Consider the following 15,904-nt stretch of genomic DNA (forward strand, 5'->3'; position numbering starts at 1 on the left):
GGCCCCAGCTGTGGCCGGGCGCTCAGCGAGGCGCCGCCCGGGCTCGGGGACGCGGGCCCGCGGCCATGTCGCTCGGTGCGGGACGCCGCGCGTCTCTGTCCAGCTCCGCTTCCCTGTCGCCCGCGCTCCCCGGCCGCCCGCGCTCCCCCGCTGTCCCCTGCGCCCTGGACCCCTAGCCGCTGCTCCGTGGACCGCTTGGGACGTGTCGGCCGGGGCCGCGTCTCCCCGCCGCCCTTCCCCCGCGCCGCGTGCAGCCGGCGCCTGTGGACGCACACGGGCCTGCGCCGCTGTAGGCGCGGCTGTCGGGACGCTGCCTGCCTCGACACGCCCGCCGGCGGGCAAGGACCTGTTCGGGCGGCCCCGCCAGCAGGTGCCTATGACCTAGGCTTTTTGCCTACCCAGCAACTTCTAATTTGGGTGCCTGGTTGGGAGCGGCTCAGCTGTCACCCTGCCTCGGCGCCGGCCCCTGCTTCCTTACAGGCCACGAGGTGCAGCGGGGTGCGGTGAGACCCTCAGCCCGCTGGAGGTGCCACAGGTGCCGCCATCCTGGCTGGCGCCCTTCCAGCCACTCCGCTGGGTGGCGCTTGGCTGAGCTGGTCCTCCTCACAGGTGGGGCAAGAGCCCCCGAGTGCCCTGAGCGTCAGTCCCTGGAGGAGCCATGACGGAGTACAAGCTTGTGGTGGTGGGTGCAGGAGGTGTGGGGAAGAGCGCCCTGACTATCCAGCTGATCCAGAACCATTTTGTGGACGAATATGACCCCACCATAGAGGTGAGCCCTGGTCATGGACTGGCCCTCGGAATTTCCTCCGCCCTGCAGGTGGCAAGGGTCTGGCTCCCCTGTCCACCGAGAGGCAGGAGAGGTGCACGGAGGGGCATTTCCTGCAAACTCACAACTTGAAGAGTGGGTTGCTGAGCTCAGTTCTTCCACAGGATTCATACCGGAAGCAGGTGGTCATTGATGGGGAGACCTGTCTGCTGGATATCTTGGACACAGCTGGCCAAGAGGAGTATAGTGCCATGCGGGACCAATACATGCGCACTGGGGAGGGCTTCCTTTGTGTGTTCGCCATCAACAATACCAAATCTTTCGAGGACATCCATCAGTACAGGTGAGCCACCCATATGGCTAGCCCCAAGCCCACAGGGCAGAGGAGCTCTCTGTGCATGTCCTGGATGCAGCCATGCTTGCGTCTGCCTGCCCATCACGGCTGTCATCCTCCCTTTTCTCAGGGAGCAGATCAAGCGGGTGAAGGACTCAGATGATGTGCCCATGGTGCTGGTGGGAAACAAATGTGACCTGGCTACACGCACCGTGGAGTCTCGGCAGGCCCAAGACCTTGCCCGCAGTTACGGCATTCCCTACATTGAGACATCAGCCAAGACCCGCCAGGTGAGCCCCTTCCCCTCCTCACAGCTGGCCAGGGACTCCCTTGCCCCACCCCAGCCAGGGAGCAGCGCTCATGCCCCTCTCCCTCAACACAGGGCAGCCGCTCTGGCTCTGGCTTCAGCTCCGGGACCCACTGGGAACCCCTGGGATCCATGTGACCCATCGGCCCCCATGCTGTAAGTCTCCCCAGATGGCAGGGCAGTGAGAGAAGTGAGGGCTGGGGTCTGGGCTCATGCCCTGCAGTCCTGGGCTGAAACAGTTGCAAGGGAGGTGGGAGGTCCATGGAGAGAGCTGCCCTGAGCCAGGCCGGAGCGGTTTCCTGAGGGCCAGCCCTTCCTGTCCCAAGAGTCCCATGGGCATGTTAGTCCCAAGCCTTTAGCAGGGGTGTCAGGGACCCTGGCCACAACTCAGAGGAGAGCTGGGTTGGGTGCCCTGAGCCAGGTTGGGGTCCAGGAGAGTCCTGGGCTATTGTGACCTTCAGGGGGTCCCTACCTAGGCAAGGATCCCCAGTGTCCTTCCCTGCCAGTCCATCAGGCAGGGTCCTGCTAATGCAGACTCTCTGTTCCCAGGGAGTAGAAGACGCCTTCTATACACTAGTTCGAGAGATCCGGCAGCACAAACTGCGGAAGCTGAATCCACCAGATGAGAGTGGGCCAGGGTGCATGAGCTGCAAATGTGTGCTATCCTGATCCAGGTGAGCAGGGCCCAGCTGGCTCCCCGAGCCACAGCCCTAGCCGGCCAGCCAGCTAAGCTGCACATCTACTCTGATGTTCCTGGGCTTCCTGAACCTGCTGGTCCCCTTGTCTACGATCAGTGGCGTCCTTCATGCTCCATCCTGGCCCAGGCTCAGGACACAGAGGTACCAGATGTGGGGAAGAGGTACAGAAGGAAGGAAGGAAGGAAGGAAGGAAGTGCCACTGGAGTCCAGCCAGCCCAGGGATGGTGGATAGAGGCGACTGCAGACCCTCCTGTGGATGCTTTGCAAGCTGTCATGAACTGTCCCAAACACCACTGGCCTCCCAGCCCTAACTCCCCTCCCAGTTTTTCCAGCCTCTGACAGGTGCAGGTTGATTTGCAGTAAATTATTTGATGGTCTTGACTCCAGAATTGTCTGAAGTAAGATGCCACAGTGCCTATAGCCTCACGTGAGGTGTAGGGAACCTCAGCTGTAGGTTAGCAGCCTGTTGCCTCTGCCTGGGAGGCTAACCAGACAACATAGACTGTGTTGTGCTTTCCTCCCTGTTCACATTTCCTGTGGAGAGCTCTGCATATTGCAAGAGCATGTAGGTGGTGATAGGAATTTATTGTCCTTTCATGAGGGGTGGGTGTGAAGCCCCATGAGGAGGCCTTAGGAAATGTTGAGTTGACAGAGTGACTCTTGCCCCTTCCTTGGATCCTCCTTGCTTGGGTGACACCCTTTTGGATCTTTGAAATTCCATGAGGACAGCAGAGTGAGGGATCTGGCCATAGCCTTTGGACTTGGGGCACAGCAACCTGCTATATCTGCCAGGCCTCGGACCTCTGTCTCCTTGGCCAAGGAGCCTGGCCCTCCAGCTCCCATGTCTGAGGGTAGCAGTGGCCCTGCCTTCCCTGGGATGCAATTTGTTCTTAGTCACTTGTGGTTACTGTGTAGCCCACGTTACTCTTGAGACGTGTGGGCCATGTCTAGGAGAAGTTGTAGTCAGAGAGCTCTGTGTTCCAGACTGACCCTTTTGTCCTCTTTAGGGCTTGGATTGAGGCCAGGCTGGCTCCTCTGGGTTTGAGACTCCTGTATTGTACATGTCTATCCTATAAGCAGGAGGACGTGGGGTCTGCTACTAGGTAGCTTTAGGACAGTGAGGGACCACAGTGACCTCTCCCTTAATAGGAAGTGTCTGGCTTCTCTGTCCTTTGGGATCCAGGGCTCCCGAGATGTCTTTTGGGGTTGAGGGCCCACCCTGGTTCTTTGGGGCCAGCATGCTGGGGGTGTCTTTTGTTCCACCTCTGGGTCTTGAGTGGGCTGGGTAGGCCCTAGTGACAGGGCTTGATGATGTAGGACTTAGGCCTAGGGTGGATAGGGTACATGTGGGTCTCTGGGATTCAGGAGCTAATTCCATTGAAGTAGCCAGATGCCCTGTGGCCTGGCTTGTCTGGGGATACCAGAGAGCAGGCCCTGCAGCAGTTTGTCTTGCTGCTAGCCTCACCCCCAGGGGAGTTGGCTGGGGGCTTGGGAAGGACTGGGTTCCCAACTTAGGGCTGCTGCCACTGGGTTGGTGGCCAGGCTGGCCTCAGGAAGGGTCTCTGCACTGGGGTGCTGGCAGGGACACTGGCTCCCAGTCAAGGTCAGCTTCTACCTTGAGCCATGTGGGGCCTGGAATGTTTGCTGTCCTTGGGCAGCCACACTGGGCTGACACCAAGGAGGCCTCCGCAGCATGTGTGACCTGAGACTGAGGCTTTCGAGCACCTTGGGCTGCTCCTGGACGGCCTTTGAGTTCCGTTGGCCCACTGGCTTGGGGCTCCCTGCCTCACCTGCCTCACCCTGCTTCAGGCCTCAGCCTCTGCCCTGCATGAGGGCTTAGGTGGGACAGTCCCATAGTCATCCCTGCGACCTAACATGGGGCCTTGCTACCCAGCCTTGAAACATCCAGCCTTACCATCTGTCCCCTTGCCTGCTGTTCTGGTCTTGGGAGATGCTCTCTGGGGTCTTGGCTCTCAAGGTTAGAGGTGGCTACTGACTGAGGCGCAGCTGTCCTGGCTTCCAGAAGTATCTTAGAGCAGGAGATGGTAGGCCTGGGGAAGTTTGGGGCTCTCTGCTTGGAAGAGGACCTTGTGCCAGAGTCCCCCAGGAGGTAAGTCACACTTTGTCCTTCAGAGCTTTGTCATGGAGGCCGAAGGGCAGTTCAGAAGTATGTCCTTCTCCAGGATCAAATCTGGGACGTATGTGAAGGCCCACACATGGTACATGGGCAGGCATCAGATGGGGCCCTGTAGTCAGGGCCCAGGCTTGATTCTGGCCCCAGCTCCTCTTATCGGGTGTTCACCCTGACATCTAGTGGTGCACAGAAGGTGTGACCTATGAGAGACTCAGCAATGAGGTGCCCTTCTGCCCATGTCTGTGGTGCGGGCTTAATGTCTTATGTGACCTCATGCTTTTGCTCAGCCTGTGCCTGACCCTGGTCTCTAGACTGGCTCTGTCAGGCTGAACAGGGGTATATAGGAGGTAGGAACACCATCCTTACTTGGCCAGGGTCTATACTGTGTTCCCTAGGTACCCAAGGGGCCCACAGCCAACTCCTGTGCAGTTATCCCAGAGCCTTACAGCACTCCTCAGGGACAGCAGGCATAGGAGGGCCCTGGTGTCCAGGATGGGGTTTGGGCCATAGGGAGGGACCCCAAGAAGGTACCTCTGGTGGTCCTACAGCTCCTCACAGAGTGGCACAGTGGAGTAGGGATATGGCCCCACAGAAAGGGGCTCCCAGTACCTGAACTCGAGCAGTGGATATCCCCAGCCATCCTGACAGCATAGTGCTCAGTGCCTAGCAGATTTAAAAATCACTCTATTTCAGCTTTTGCACAGCCAGGCCTAAGAGTAGAGCATAGGGCTTCTCCCTCCCCAGCTGCTACTGCTCTCAGGAAGGTGGAGTCGGAGGATGACCTGGAGATGCCATGGGGTCCCAAGGAGACCTCTCCAGAAACCTGTGGTTTGGAGGAGGCAGAAGGGGAAAGGGCATGCCACCTGAGCCTGGCCAGACATGCTCCCCCACGATGTCCTGGGCTGGTTCCAGGCATCTTAAGGCAGTGAAGGGGGGCCTAGCAATGGGAAGGCTGCATGCATAGGGCCAGGGCTGTATATAGCTGTGGGAGAGGGGGAAAGGGCTAGAGGTATGCACTGTCTCCTGGGTTCAGCCAGCTGGTGGGGGTGGTTTTTACTGTCACTCAGCAGTCACCAGACAAATTAGACTGCGTAGTAGGGAAGTGAGTGTGGTATAGGGAGGAGTTCACAGGGCCTATACTGGGATTGTAGGAGGGGTCCAGCTCAGATTGTCCCCCATAGCCCTCAGGGAGCCTCTGTGGGGGCTCAGGATGAATTGGTAGGGAAAGCAAGTGGGGTGGCTTAACTTAGCTTCACTGACCAGTGTGGCCACCACCTGACCTGGCTGTGTGAGTCACCTGGGCTGTTGTCCACTTACGTGCAGTTCATTTGGGGACCATCATCAGGACAGTAGCAACTTGGCTTACATCAGGTAGTGACTCTCCTACAAGGACCAGTCACTGGGGTGTGTGACATAAGCCTGTACTAGTACTCAGGGAGACTTGATCTTTGAGGAGCTCCTTTTGAAGCAAGAAGAGCTCGAATTCCAGTCCTTTCTGGGCAACTTAACCCCTGTCTCAAGATAAACAAATACAAAAAAAGGCCAGCAGCATAATTTGGTAGTGGAGGATCACTGGGTTCAATCAATGCCCTGGCTGTAAGAAGACAAAAGAGCCAAGGTTGCCTGGAGGGCTGTGATCCTGCAATGGGGCTTGATCCAAGGATCCATGGCTTCTGTGCTCTCCTCTCACCAGGCACCAGGACTGATGGATCCAAGCAGGAGCTCTTGAAGGGTCCACACACAGGCTGGGAAGGGCAGATGCAAGGGGTGTGCGCTATGTGGCTCCTGCAGCCTGGGGAGGCTGGGATGCCAGGCTCCAGGCAGGTCCAGGTCTGGGACCCTCAAAGACCAACCCTCACTGTGGCCAATTCAGGAGGGAAGGTTCTGACAGTGGGAGGGGTGGGGCCGCCTGGAGCCTGAGCCCCTCCCCCTTTCCACACTGCCCGTATGAGAGAGTCCTCTACTGAGCTAAAGGTCAGATAGTAGGGAGACCCTGTCTCAAAAAAAAGTTGTAGCATAGCACAGGCTACTTCTTCCTTCTAGCCCAAGGCCAGGCTGCATTCCCACCCTGAAACCCACCCCCTTCAGGGTGTCTTAAATATGCTACCCATATAGAGCCTTTTTTTGGTACCAGGGATTGAACTCAACCACGATCTTGCCAGACAGGCACTTATACCCTGAGCTAAATCCCCGGCCTTTTTTTTTTTTTTTTTTCCTTTGGTATTGGATTGAACTCATAACCTTATGCCACTGAGCTAAATCCCCAGCTCCCTCCCCCCCTTTTTCAATTTTACTTTAATTTTTTGTACCGGGAATTGATCTCATGACCTGCAAGGCAGGCACTTATGCCACTGAGCTAAATCCCCAGCCCTCTCATAGAGTTTTTCTTTTTTTTTAATTTTACTTTTTCCCTCCAGAGTATCTTAAAGACCCTGGAGTCTGGAGATGGTCTGCTCAGGCCCTGTGCTATCATGGTCAGCTCCAGGTTACCCTGTAGGTTACCATAGGTCTCGGTTGGCTTGTGGAGGCCCAGGGGTCCCTCATTTTGTACATTGTCTTCAGACCCTGCTGGGGCCAACCCTGATCTTCGGAATTTCACTAGGCAGCACTGTGGTTCACTGTAACCATTCATGGGAGACTAGTTTATACCTAAGCTAGCCCACTGCCAGGCTTGGGGCTCCCCATCCCTCCAGGTCCCCCAGAAATCCAAAGACACTTGCATATCCCTCCTTTCCCTTCCTCCCAGCAGGCTACCAACCCCCAGAGGCTTCAAAAGGGGTCCTGCTGTATTTCCAGCCACTGCTCCTGCTCTCCTGGGACTGGAGCATAGTCCAGAGGAGGCACTTGCTCTGGGCCCTGTGGCAATCCACAGAGGGGATTCCCTGCAGAAGCCTCCCAGGCTTCTGAGGCTAGAAGGGGCACTTTGCCTAGTTCCTGTGGCACTGTCTGTAGCAGTCCTGACTAGGGAGAGCCTGACCAAGAGGTCACCTCTAACCTGCTCTTGGGCAGTCTTCCCAGCTATACCTCCTACCCCTCTTCCTGGGCAGTTGCATGCTTCATTTACTGTCTTGTTCTTCCAGAGGAAGGCCTGTCCCTAGGGATGACTGTGGTGTCTTGCCCCGAGCTTGCAGTGTTCCTCCAGGACCTGCCCCTGGGGCAGCCCACCCCATCTCTGGGCAGGGAGGGCAGTTTGTGCCTGATCCCAGGTGCCAGGATGGGGCTGCTGGCCTGGGTGCTGAGTCCTGCTGAGTTGGGAAGTGAGGAAGGGAGGGAAGCCAGTCCTGGAGCCCAGAGAGGAGCCTGGGGGTGCAGGCAGTGGCCTCTATAGAGCCCATGCCCTGTTCCCCGATACTGAAGGTGGTAGAGCTAGGGAGCTTTGGGCCCTATAGCCCTGACAGCCCACTCTCAGGTCTCCTTGGACTATAGATGGGCCTCCCAGAGTTCTTGCTCCACATTTCTACAGCCAGAGAAGCTACTAATCTTGATGAAAAGATTCTTGAGCAATCTCTCCGCAGTTTTCTAACTTTTTTTTTTGGTATGGAGGGGACTGAACTCACGACCCTGTGCTTGCCAGGCAGGCACTTAGGCCACTAAGCTAAATCGCCAGCCCCTTTTTTAAACTTTTTTTTCTCTACAGTTTTCTAAGCACGTGACTTGCTAGCCAGGCATAGTGGTGCAGTCTGTCATTCCACAGGGAAGCTAAGCCAGGAGGGTCACCCTTAGTTTCAGCCAGCTGGAACTACATAGCAGGACCCTGATGCAAAAAAGATTTACCTGGAATACACTGCAAAGGCACTCATTGTATTTCTTTTTCAATCAAATGACTTATTTTCTTACCTGTGTTAAACCCACACATCTGCCTACAGCTGTGAGAGCAGATGCTGCAATTTCTTCCTAAAGTCTTCTGGAAATAGCTCCTGTGTTTCACACTGCCAAAGATTTGTGCAAATGCTACTGATTTTTTTTTCCTAGTTTTAGAGACTTATTTCTATTTGGCAGGGATTTTAGCAGTCTACTGAGGCCTCTGCCTCTCCCCCACTTGCTGCTCTGGGGGTGCTGATGGAATCCGTGGTGCTGCTTTGGTCTCTAGTATACCTTCACGGGAGGAGGTGTCTTTAACACCTTGCCCAGCTGTTTTAGTTACTTTTCTTTTTGCCGAGACTAAATACATAACACAGTCTATAGAGGTTTCAGTCCATAATCAGGTGGCTCCAAGGTAGGGTGCTACAGCAGAGGGGCATCACAGAGAAAAACCATTCACGCCATGGAAGGTGGGTAGGAGCAGCAAAAGTAGCAAGTAACAAGTAAAGGCAGTAGCTGACTTTCTGTCCTTTATATTCTCTCTAGGTCACTGGTCTTTCGGGAAGTCGCCCTCATGCCTAGGGTGCGCCTCTCTGTTATGAGGCCAGAACTACTCCAAGCCAGCCAGCGGACTGTTTAGTGATCGTACATCCTTGATTCTAGCATCACACACTCAATCTCAGCACCACACACTAGACTTAGCCACCTCTAAAAAAGCCCCACCTCAAGCACATGGGGGCTTTTGGGGACATCTGGACAACAGCCACAACACCCACAGACCTCTGAATATTACATTTAGGATTTTGCATTATGGCCATGTGTGACATGGATATCTGGGTTCTCCTTTATGTCGTTACCTTGCTGGTCTGGGTCTTAAGGTTACAGCTTTATCAAATCATGGGGGGGGGGCTTTCTACTTCCCTGGAGTTTGAGAGTCAGACATGTGGCTCTGGCCTGCTCTCGGCCTGTCCCTCACTGGTGGTCTTCATGTGCCGGTCACTGCCTCTGTGTCCCTTGGTGAAGACCTTTCTTTTCTCCCATGAGCAAGTCTGTTCCTACATGGCAGCTTCTCTGTGTTCCCTTTATCAGGCTGGGGAAAAGCTTAGCTCTAACAAGGCCTTTTCGAATAACCAGTTTTTGGTTTTGTTTCTCTTTTCTAAGATTTCTGGTTTACTGTCATTTTGCTTTTGTAAACATCTTCCTGAAACCCAGGTGATGGGCAAGGCTGGGCAGTTCTCGTCTAGCGTGCAGCCTGCTTGTAGCCATGCTGGGCCATCTAACTGTCCCCTCCACAGTCACCTACTGGGTCCTGCTGTGCCTGTCCCAAGCTTCCCAGCCCTCACCTAGACACACCAGGGTGCTCACTCCAGGACCAGGTGGAGCCCAATTCCTGTCCTTCCAGGTGTGCACAGGGCTTGGTGACAAATTTCTTGCCAAGAGAAATGTGGCTACAGGAGGGCTTCAGGCTGCCACCATGGCAGGATTCTGTACCCAGGCTACAAGACAGGCTGTGCCCAGCCTCACCCTTACCCCCAACACCACCATGTTCTTGCTTGATAGAGACTGGGTTTCTGACCAGGCCTGGTATGTGCATGCTGTACCTGGTGTCTGCCATGGTTCTTGCCCTTCACCTTCTAGACCTCCAGCAGGAGGGACCACCCCTTTCCTGGTACCTATCAAGGGGCTTTGTAGCTACAGCAATATCTATGGGGGGAAGAATCTGCCACAAGGCAGGCCCAGGGCAAGCCCAGGGCAGACTGGAGTGCCAGAGTTCAGCAGAGTCCAGCATGGGTGCTGTGAAGCCTTGGGAGAGGTCAGGTGCACTGAGGATGAGGACTTCCCCCATGCGGTGAAAAAGCAGACAAGGGCTCAAGGTCTAGACTTCAGTTCCTCCCTCAGGCCACCTGAGGTGGGTGGTACAAGCCATCCGGGGCTTTCTCAGCAAGGTGACCTGTGCACAGATGTGACCAGGATCAGGGCAGTGTGCCCCACCGTTGGAACAATACGGAATGGCTGGTGCTCCCCCTATCCTGTTATGAACAAGGAGTTTTATTTCTCCTTCTCCAACCTGTGCACTTTATTTCCTTTCCCTGAAGTAGGTGAGATTTCTGAAATAAAGCTGACTAGCGTGGCCCCTGTCTGGTTCCTAATTTCAGGTGAAAACAGTCTTTGACCATCAAGGGTGGTAAGTCTCATGAAGTTTTTGTAGATGTCCATTATCAGGCTGAAGAAATTCTCTCCTATTCTCATTTTTCTGAGAGTCTCATTATGAGCAAGGATAGCCTCTGTTCTGAACAGAGCATGCACTCCCAGGGGGACCCCACACAGTTGCTGGGTGGGGAGGGAAACAGCTGCCTTCTGTGTTTTTCCTGAGACAGAGGAGGATGGCTGTTAGTTCTGTGTTTGGTAGAATTGACCTGGAAACCACTTGAGATTGGAGTTTTCCTCCAGGTGGTTTCAACTAGATTCTTTAGGTTTTTCCAACTCTGTCTCATCATGACAGGGCTTGGAAGGTGAGGGCCTATCTCCTCTGATTTACATGTGGACAGTTGTGTGCACTTCCCTGGTACCATTTTTGTGTCATCAGGGTTTGTAGTAAGATCCCTCTGTCTTGTGTTAGAAAATTGTCTCTTCTCTTAGTTTTTGCCTGTCTTCCTAGAGATTAATACATTGACATTTTCAAATTTCAGCTTTCATTTTGACATTTTTCTCTGTTGTTTCAATTTTATTTATATCGTCTCCTATCTTTACTGCTTCCTTCAACCTACTTGCTATGGGTTTGATTTTTGGTTTTCATTGTGGCTTCTTTGGCTCTCCCTTTTTTTGTTCCAGTGCTAGGGAATAACCAGGATTTCATACATGTTAACCAAACACTCCATCATGGAGCTACAACCCCAACCTGTTGCCTATGTTCTTAAGGGTACATTCACTTGAGCATTATCATCCTTTAGTGAGCATTTAATGTTATCAATTTCTGTTTAAGTACCATCTTATCTGCATTCTATAAAATATATTTTGTTTAGTGCAAAATATTTTATAATTTGCTAGACTTACCCTTTGACCTTTTGAAACTTTTTTTGAGACATTGTCTTGCTATGTTAGTTTTCGCTCGTCATGAACTCAAGGCAATCCTCCTGCCTCAGCTTCCCAACTTCTGGGATCCCAAGTGTGTGTCATGACATGTGGCCACTCGTTGACTCCTGAACTCACTAGCGGTGAAGTAGCCAATATCCAGTGCTCTCCTAACATTGCCTTCACTGTGCTGGGTGGGGTGTGGAGGCACCACCTCGGTGCTGGCTGATGGTTCTGCTCGCTGTCTTTGCTGATTTTTTTTTTCCTTGCTGATTTTTTTCTGAGCCACTTCTTCCTTCCCTTTCCTTCTTATCTCCCTTTTTTTTTTGGTACCAGGAATTGAATTCAGGACCTCGTGCTTGCCAGGTAGGTGCTGTACTACTGAACTATACCCCTGGCCCCCTCCCTCTTTTTGATCCTCCCCTTCCTCTCTCTCTCTCCAAAGAGATACCAAGTTTTTTTTTTTTTTAGTGTTTTGCTGTGTAGTTCAAGCTGGCCTTGAACACACTGTGTAGCCCAGACTGGCCTCAAACTCACAGCACTCCTCCTTTCTCAGCCTCTTGAGTGCTGGTATTACAAGTATGCATCACCATGGCTGTCTGATTATATATTTTTTCCCTAAAAAGCAGTGGCAAAGTTTACTTGAAAATGTAGAAGTAAAGAGTGAGGGAGAAACTGGTTCTGGAGAGGAAGCTTGGGGGATTTAAAAGAGAAAAAAGCAAGATAAAAGTACACCTCAGAAAAAACAGGGTGGGCTATTGTGAGGAAATCCGTGATAGTCCCATTTTATATTTACCACGACTGTCCATGATTGTTGAAGATATTCAGCTATGCAAAATCTTAGGATTTGCTTTTCTCATTGCTATTGTTTTATTTTTTGAGACAGAGTCTCACTTGAACTCAGTCTGTAGCCCACAGTGGCCTCAATTTTGAGGTGACCCTCCTGTCTCAGCTTCCCAAATGCTAGAATTACAGATGTGCTCTACTCTGTTGGGCTAAGACTTACCTTTGCTAAAGTAAAATCTTATATCACTTGGGGTGAGTGGGTAAGACTGCTCATGGCATGGTCCACAAAGTACCTCCTCTGGTGTCCAGGGTCAGAAATGCAATATGTATTTGTAGCAGTGCTACTGTAGCAGAAAGGAAAAATCAGAACCACGAGAGCAGAGACAAATGAATAACTGTTGATTTGCTTATGCTGTAGAGTACAGCAATCAAAAAGAGTAAGTATCATTCTATAGCATGGACAAATTTCACCCCAAATGTCATTGACCAGGACAAGTAACTGGGAAGAGGAACATGTTTATAACATTGTGCGAAGCATAGAACCCAAGTCTGTATTCTTCTGAAATCAATACGCACATCATAACACAGGAAGGAAAATATAGGAGTGATGGAGACTAAATGCAGGTCCTTGCTGGCTCTGGGTGAGGACAGGGTGGACTCCAGGGCTCCTCAGGGGTTCTGCTCATGTTTTTTAGGTCTGAGGTAAGTCATGGAGTTCTTTATTTTTAAAAACACTTTTTGTATGTTTGAAAACTGAATAAAGTTCAGTTGTAATCTGTCCACACACATTGTGTGGCATATCCTGTGATGAGCAGGATTATTGTTTTTACTTTTCTTTCTTTTTTTTTTTTTTTTTTTGTCTTTTTCATTTTTATCGGTACCAGGGATCGAACTCAAGACCGCTTGTTTGCAAGGCAGGTGCTTATGCCGCTGAGCTAAATCCCCAGCCCCTTTTTATTGGTACTTTTATGCATTTTCTAAAAATTCCTTCTGGGAATGTATATCATTCTTTTTTTTTTTTTTTAAATCTTTTTCCTTTTTATCGGTACCAGGGATCGAACTCACGACTGCCTGCTTACAAGGCAGGTGCTTATGCTGCTGAGCTAAATCCCCAGCCCCTGGAATGTATATCATTCTTATTTCTGGTTGAGACAGGGTCTCCCTAGAGAGTCTGGGCTGGCCTTACACTCGGGATGATTTTCCTGCCTCAGCATACTGAGTGCCCAGATGACAGGGGTGGGCCACCATGCCCAGCCAGAATGCATATCATTCTTATTTGAAGAGATGTGAAAAAGTTCTTGATGAAATTGATGTTTTATTATAAACAGCCTGGGACTGTGGGCAGGTCAGGTCTGATTTTCTGCAGTTCTCTGCATTCCTCCACATCACGCATACCCATAGGACTCAGGGCCAAGGTTGATTCCTGAATGTGGCCCCATGTGCCTACTGTGGCATCTGAGAGCCTGGGAGGATTTTCCCAGGTGGTCTTTCTGGCCTTTCTGGTCCCTATGAGGCCAGGCTGGGACTGTGCCGTTTCTCTGCAATGTTGTCTGGAAGCACTGCCAGCCGTGTCCAGCCCAAGAGCAGAAGTTGTCTGCGTATTTACCAGCAACCCCTTAACTTCAATGCTGGTTCCTGTCATTCATTTAGTTTAGCTCACCCATGTCTCTTCCCCCAAATTATGAGAATTTAATAATTCTCTGTATGTAAAAACCAGCATTTCTGCCATGCATAGATGACTGTGGATTCAGGTAAGGCATCCACAAGCCATGCTGAGCTAAGGGTAAACACACATGGGAGTTTTGGAGGAGCCAGCGTGAACATATTATGACATTTTGTTACAAACTTTAAAAATACTGATTTCATGCGAAAATGTTATTTGGACATACTGGCTTAAGTAAATACATATCAAGAAGAGTTTCAGGGTTTTTTTTGTTTGTTTGTTTTTGAGACAAGGTCTTGCTGCTTGGAAATGGAAACCCTCCCTCTTCAGCCTCCTGTGTAGCTGGGACTACAGATATGTTTCATTGTGCCCTCTAAGAGTACTGGGGGTCAAGCCCAGGCCTTGCATATGCTAGACAAGAACTCTAATGCTGAGCTACAGCCCCAGCCCTCAGCTCCTTTTTTCTTTTTTGTATGGGAAATCAAACTCAGGATCTTGTACTTGCCAGGTAGGCACCTGTGTGCTGAACTGTATCTCTGGCCCTGCTTGCTTTTTCAAAGCCATTTCTCCTAACAGTTTTTAATATTAGACACACGATGCTTGTTGCCTACATTATGCTTATTTTGGATGTCCCTGGTCTAGAAATAATAATATCAATCACAATGCTAATAAGGTTACTCTTTGGGTTGTAGGGTCACAGGTTATTATTTTACCTGTATTTTCAAGTGTTGTATAATGAATGTGTACTATATCTGTATCTGTAAGACAAAACAAATAAACAAACAAACAAAAAAAACCCAACAATGAGTGTGTAGAAGAAACTCATTTCCTGTTTTTCAAAAGTAGGTTATTTTGGCACTGCCTCAGGAGGCCTGTGTTGCAGCCACTGTGCCGCCTGATGGGGCAGTTGGTTTGAGGCCACTCGGTCATTCAGTACCTGCACAGGGCCACTCTTTGCCTTCCTCCAGCATGGTGGACTGTGCTTCTCAAAAGCTGTCAAGAGGCTGCGGATTTAGCTTAGCAGCATAAGTGCCTGCCTGGCAAGTGTGAGGTCATGAGTTTGATTCCCAGTACCAAAAAAAAAAAAAAAAGCAGCAGCAGCTATCGAGAATGCAGCTGAATTTCTTCTAGCTTCTCAAACCTTCAGGGTTGCTGCCCACCTGGGAACATTTGTCAGCTGCTATCTCTTCTTGCATCCTGCTGTGAGCCCTGCACTCACACTATACATACTTTGTATAGGGACCTTATATTTCATCTGAAGAAGCAGCTTTTAAAAGGGATGTATCTGTTCTGTCCTGCCACTATGGAACTCAGTAGAGAGGTCCCTTAGAAAACAAAAAACAGAGTTATTATAGGGCCCAGTGATACCACTTCTTGGTATACATTGGAAGGAATTAGACAGCATACTGCAGACTATGCAGACATGCTGCATGGCCATGATTACTGCAGCAAAATTCACCATAGTCAAGATATGGAACCAGCCTAGGTGCCCGTCCACAGAAAGTGTGCTATATATACACAAGGTGGTATTATTCAGCTTTAAAGAAGTAGAAAGTTATATCACTTGCAAGAAAATGGATGGAACTAGAGATTATGTTGAACAAAATAAATCAGACTCAGAAAGACAAGTATCACGTCTTTTTCCCAATATGTGGAATTTTTTTTTTTTTTCAAATGGCATGAAAATACAAGGGAGACTGTTATTGGAAAAGGGGAGGGGGGGATATAGTTCCGCAGCACAGTGCCTGCCTGGCAAGTGCAAGGTCCCAAGTTAAGATTCCCAGTGTGCGGGGGAAGGAGCACATGTCTGTATCTGTAACCCCAGCATTCTGGGAGGCTGAGGCAGGAAGACTGCAAGTTTCAGCCCAGTGTGGACAACTTGGTGAGATTATTTTACAATAAAAAAAAAAAAGGGCTGAAGATGTAGTGTGAAGACCCTAAGTTCAGGAGGTGATAAGGTTGGGGGAGAGGGTGAAGAGAGGGTAACTGGAGGGATGAACATAATGTGTTATATGGATAAAAATATATACATGTAAGGATACAACATTGAAACCTATTACTTTGTAAAATTCATAGGCACTAACAAAATATATGTAAAGGGACCGTGGATATAGCTCAGTGGCATAAACACCTGCCTGGCAAGTGCAAGCTCGTGAGTTCAATTCCCAGTACCAAACAAAACAAACAAAAAGAACCCAAAAACAGCAGTAGACAAGAGGCAAGGTAGTACATACCTGTAATTCCAGCAGTATGGGAAGCTGAGGTAGAAGAATCACAAGTCGGGAGTCCAGCCTGGAAACTTAAATGACTTAAGAAGACCCTCTGTCAAAATAAATAAAAAAG

At 50.7% G+C, this 15,904-nt stretch overlaps 1 protein-coding gene across 4 annotated transcripts; it reads left to right on the forward strand.

Moving 5' to 3' along the window:
- The first annotated feature begins 609 nt into the window (after window positions 1–609).
- On the forward strand, window positions 610–10,171 carry Hras (HRas proto-oncogene, GTPase). 4 transcript variants are annotated; one of them, XR_010048445.1, is made up of 6 exons: window positions 610–769; window positions 931–1,109; window positions 1,231–1,390; window positions 1,483–1,563; window positions 1,957–2,081; window positions 8,587–10,171. XR_010048445.1 is itself a non-coding variant. In XM_013150624.3 (5 exons), exons 1-4 carry the CDS (start codon window positions 659–661, stop codon window positions 2,074–2,076), a joined length of 570 nt encoding a protein of 189 aa, XP_013006078.1. In that variant the 5' UTR covers window positions 610–658; the 3' UTR covers window positions 2,077–2,081; window positions 8,587–10,171. The 4 variants fall into 4 exon arrangements, 3 of the variants coding, with proteins under 3 accessions (XP_013006078.1, XP_004999591.1, XP_004999590.1); XM_013150624.3 differs by lacking the exon at window positions 1,483–1,563; XM_004999534.4 differs by lacking the exon at window positions 8,587–10,171 and having other exon boundaries at window positions 1,957–2,486.
- Window positions 10,172–15,904: the final 5,733 nt, after the last annotated feature.

Source organism: Cavia porcellus, unplaced genomic scaffold (genome assembly GCF_034190915.1).
Source record: "Cavia porcellus strain 051 isolate PalLab524CR breed Dunkin Hartley unplaced genomic scaffold, mCavPor4.1 scaffold_6, whole genome shotgun sequence".
Taxonomy (NCBI): domain Eukaryota; kingdom Metazoa; phylum Chordata; class Mammalia; order Rodentia; family Caviidae; genus Cavia; species Cavia porcellus.

Excerpts from the sequence above, each read along its gene's own strand:
- Hras (XM_013150624.3), top strand. The coding sequence starts at position 659 with ATGACGGAGTACAAGCTTGTGGTGGTGGGTGCAGGAGGTGTGGGGAAG. Across the intron at positions 1,110-1,230 it reads GAGGACATCCATCAGTACAG|GGAGCAGATCAAGCGGGTGA; the intron begins GTGAGCCACCCA and ends CCCTTTTCTCAG. Across the intron at positions 1,391-1,956 it reads CATCAGCCAAGACCCGCCAG|GGAGTAGAAGACGCCTTCTA; the intron begins GTGAGCCCCTTC and ends CTCTGTTCCCAG.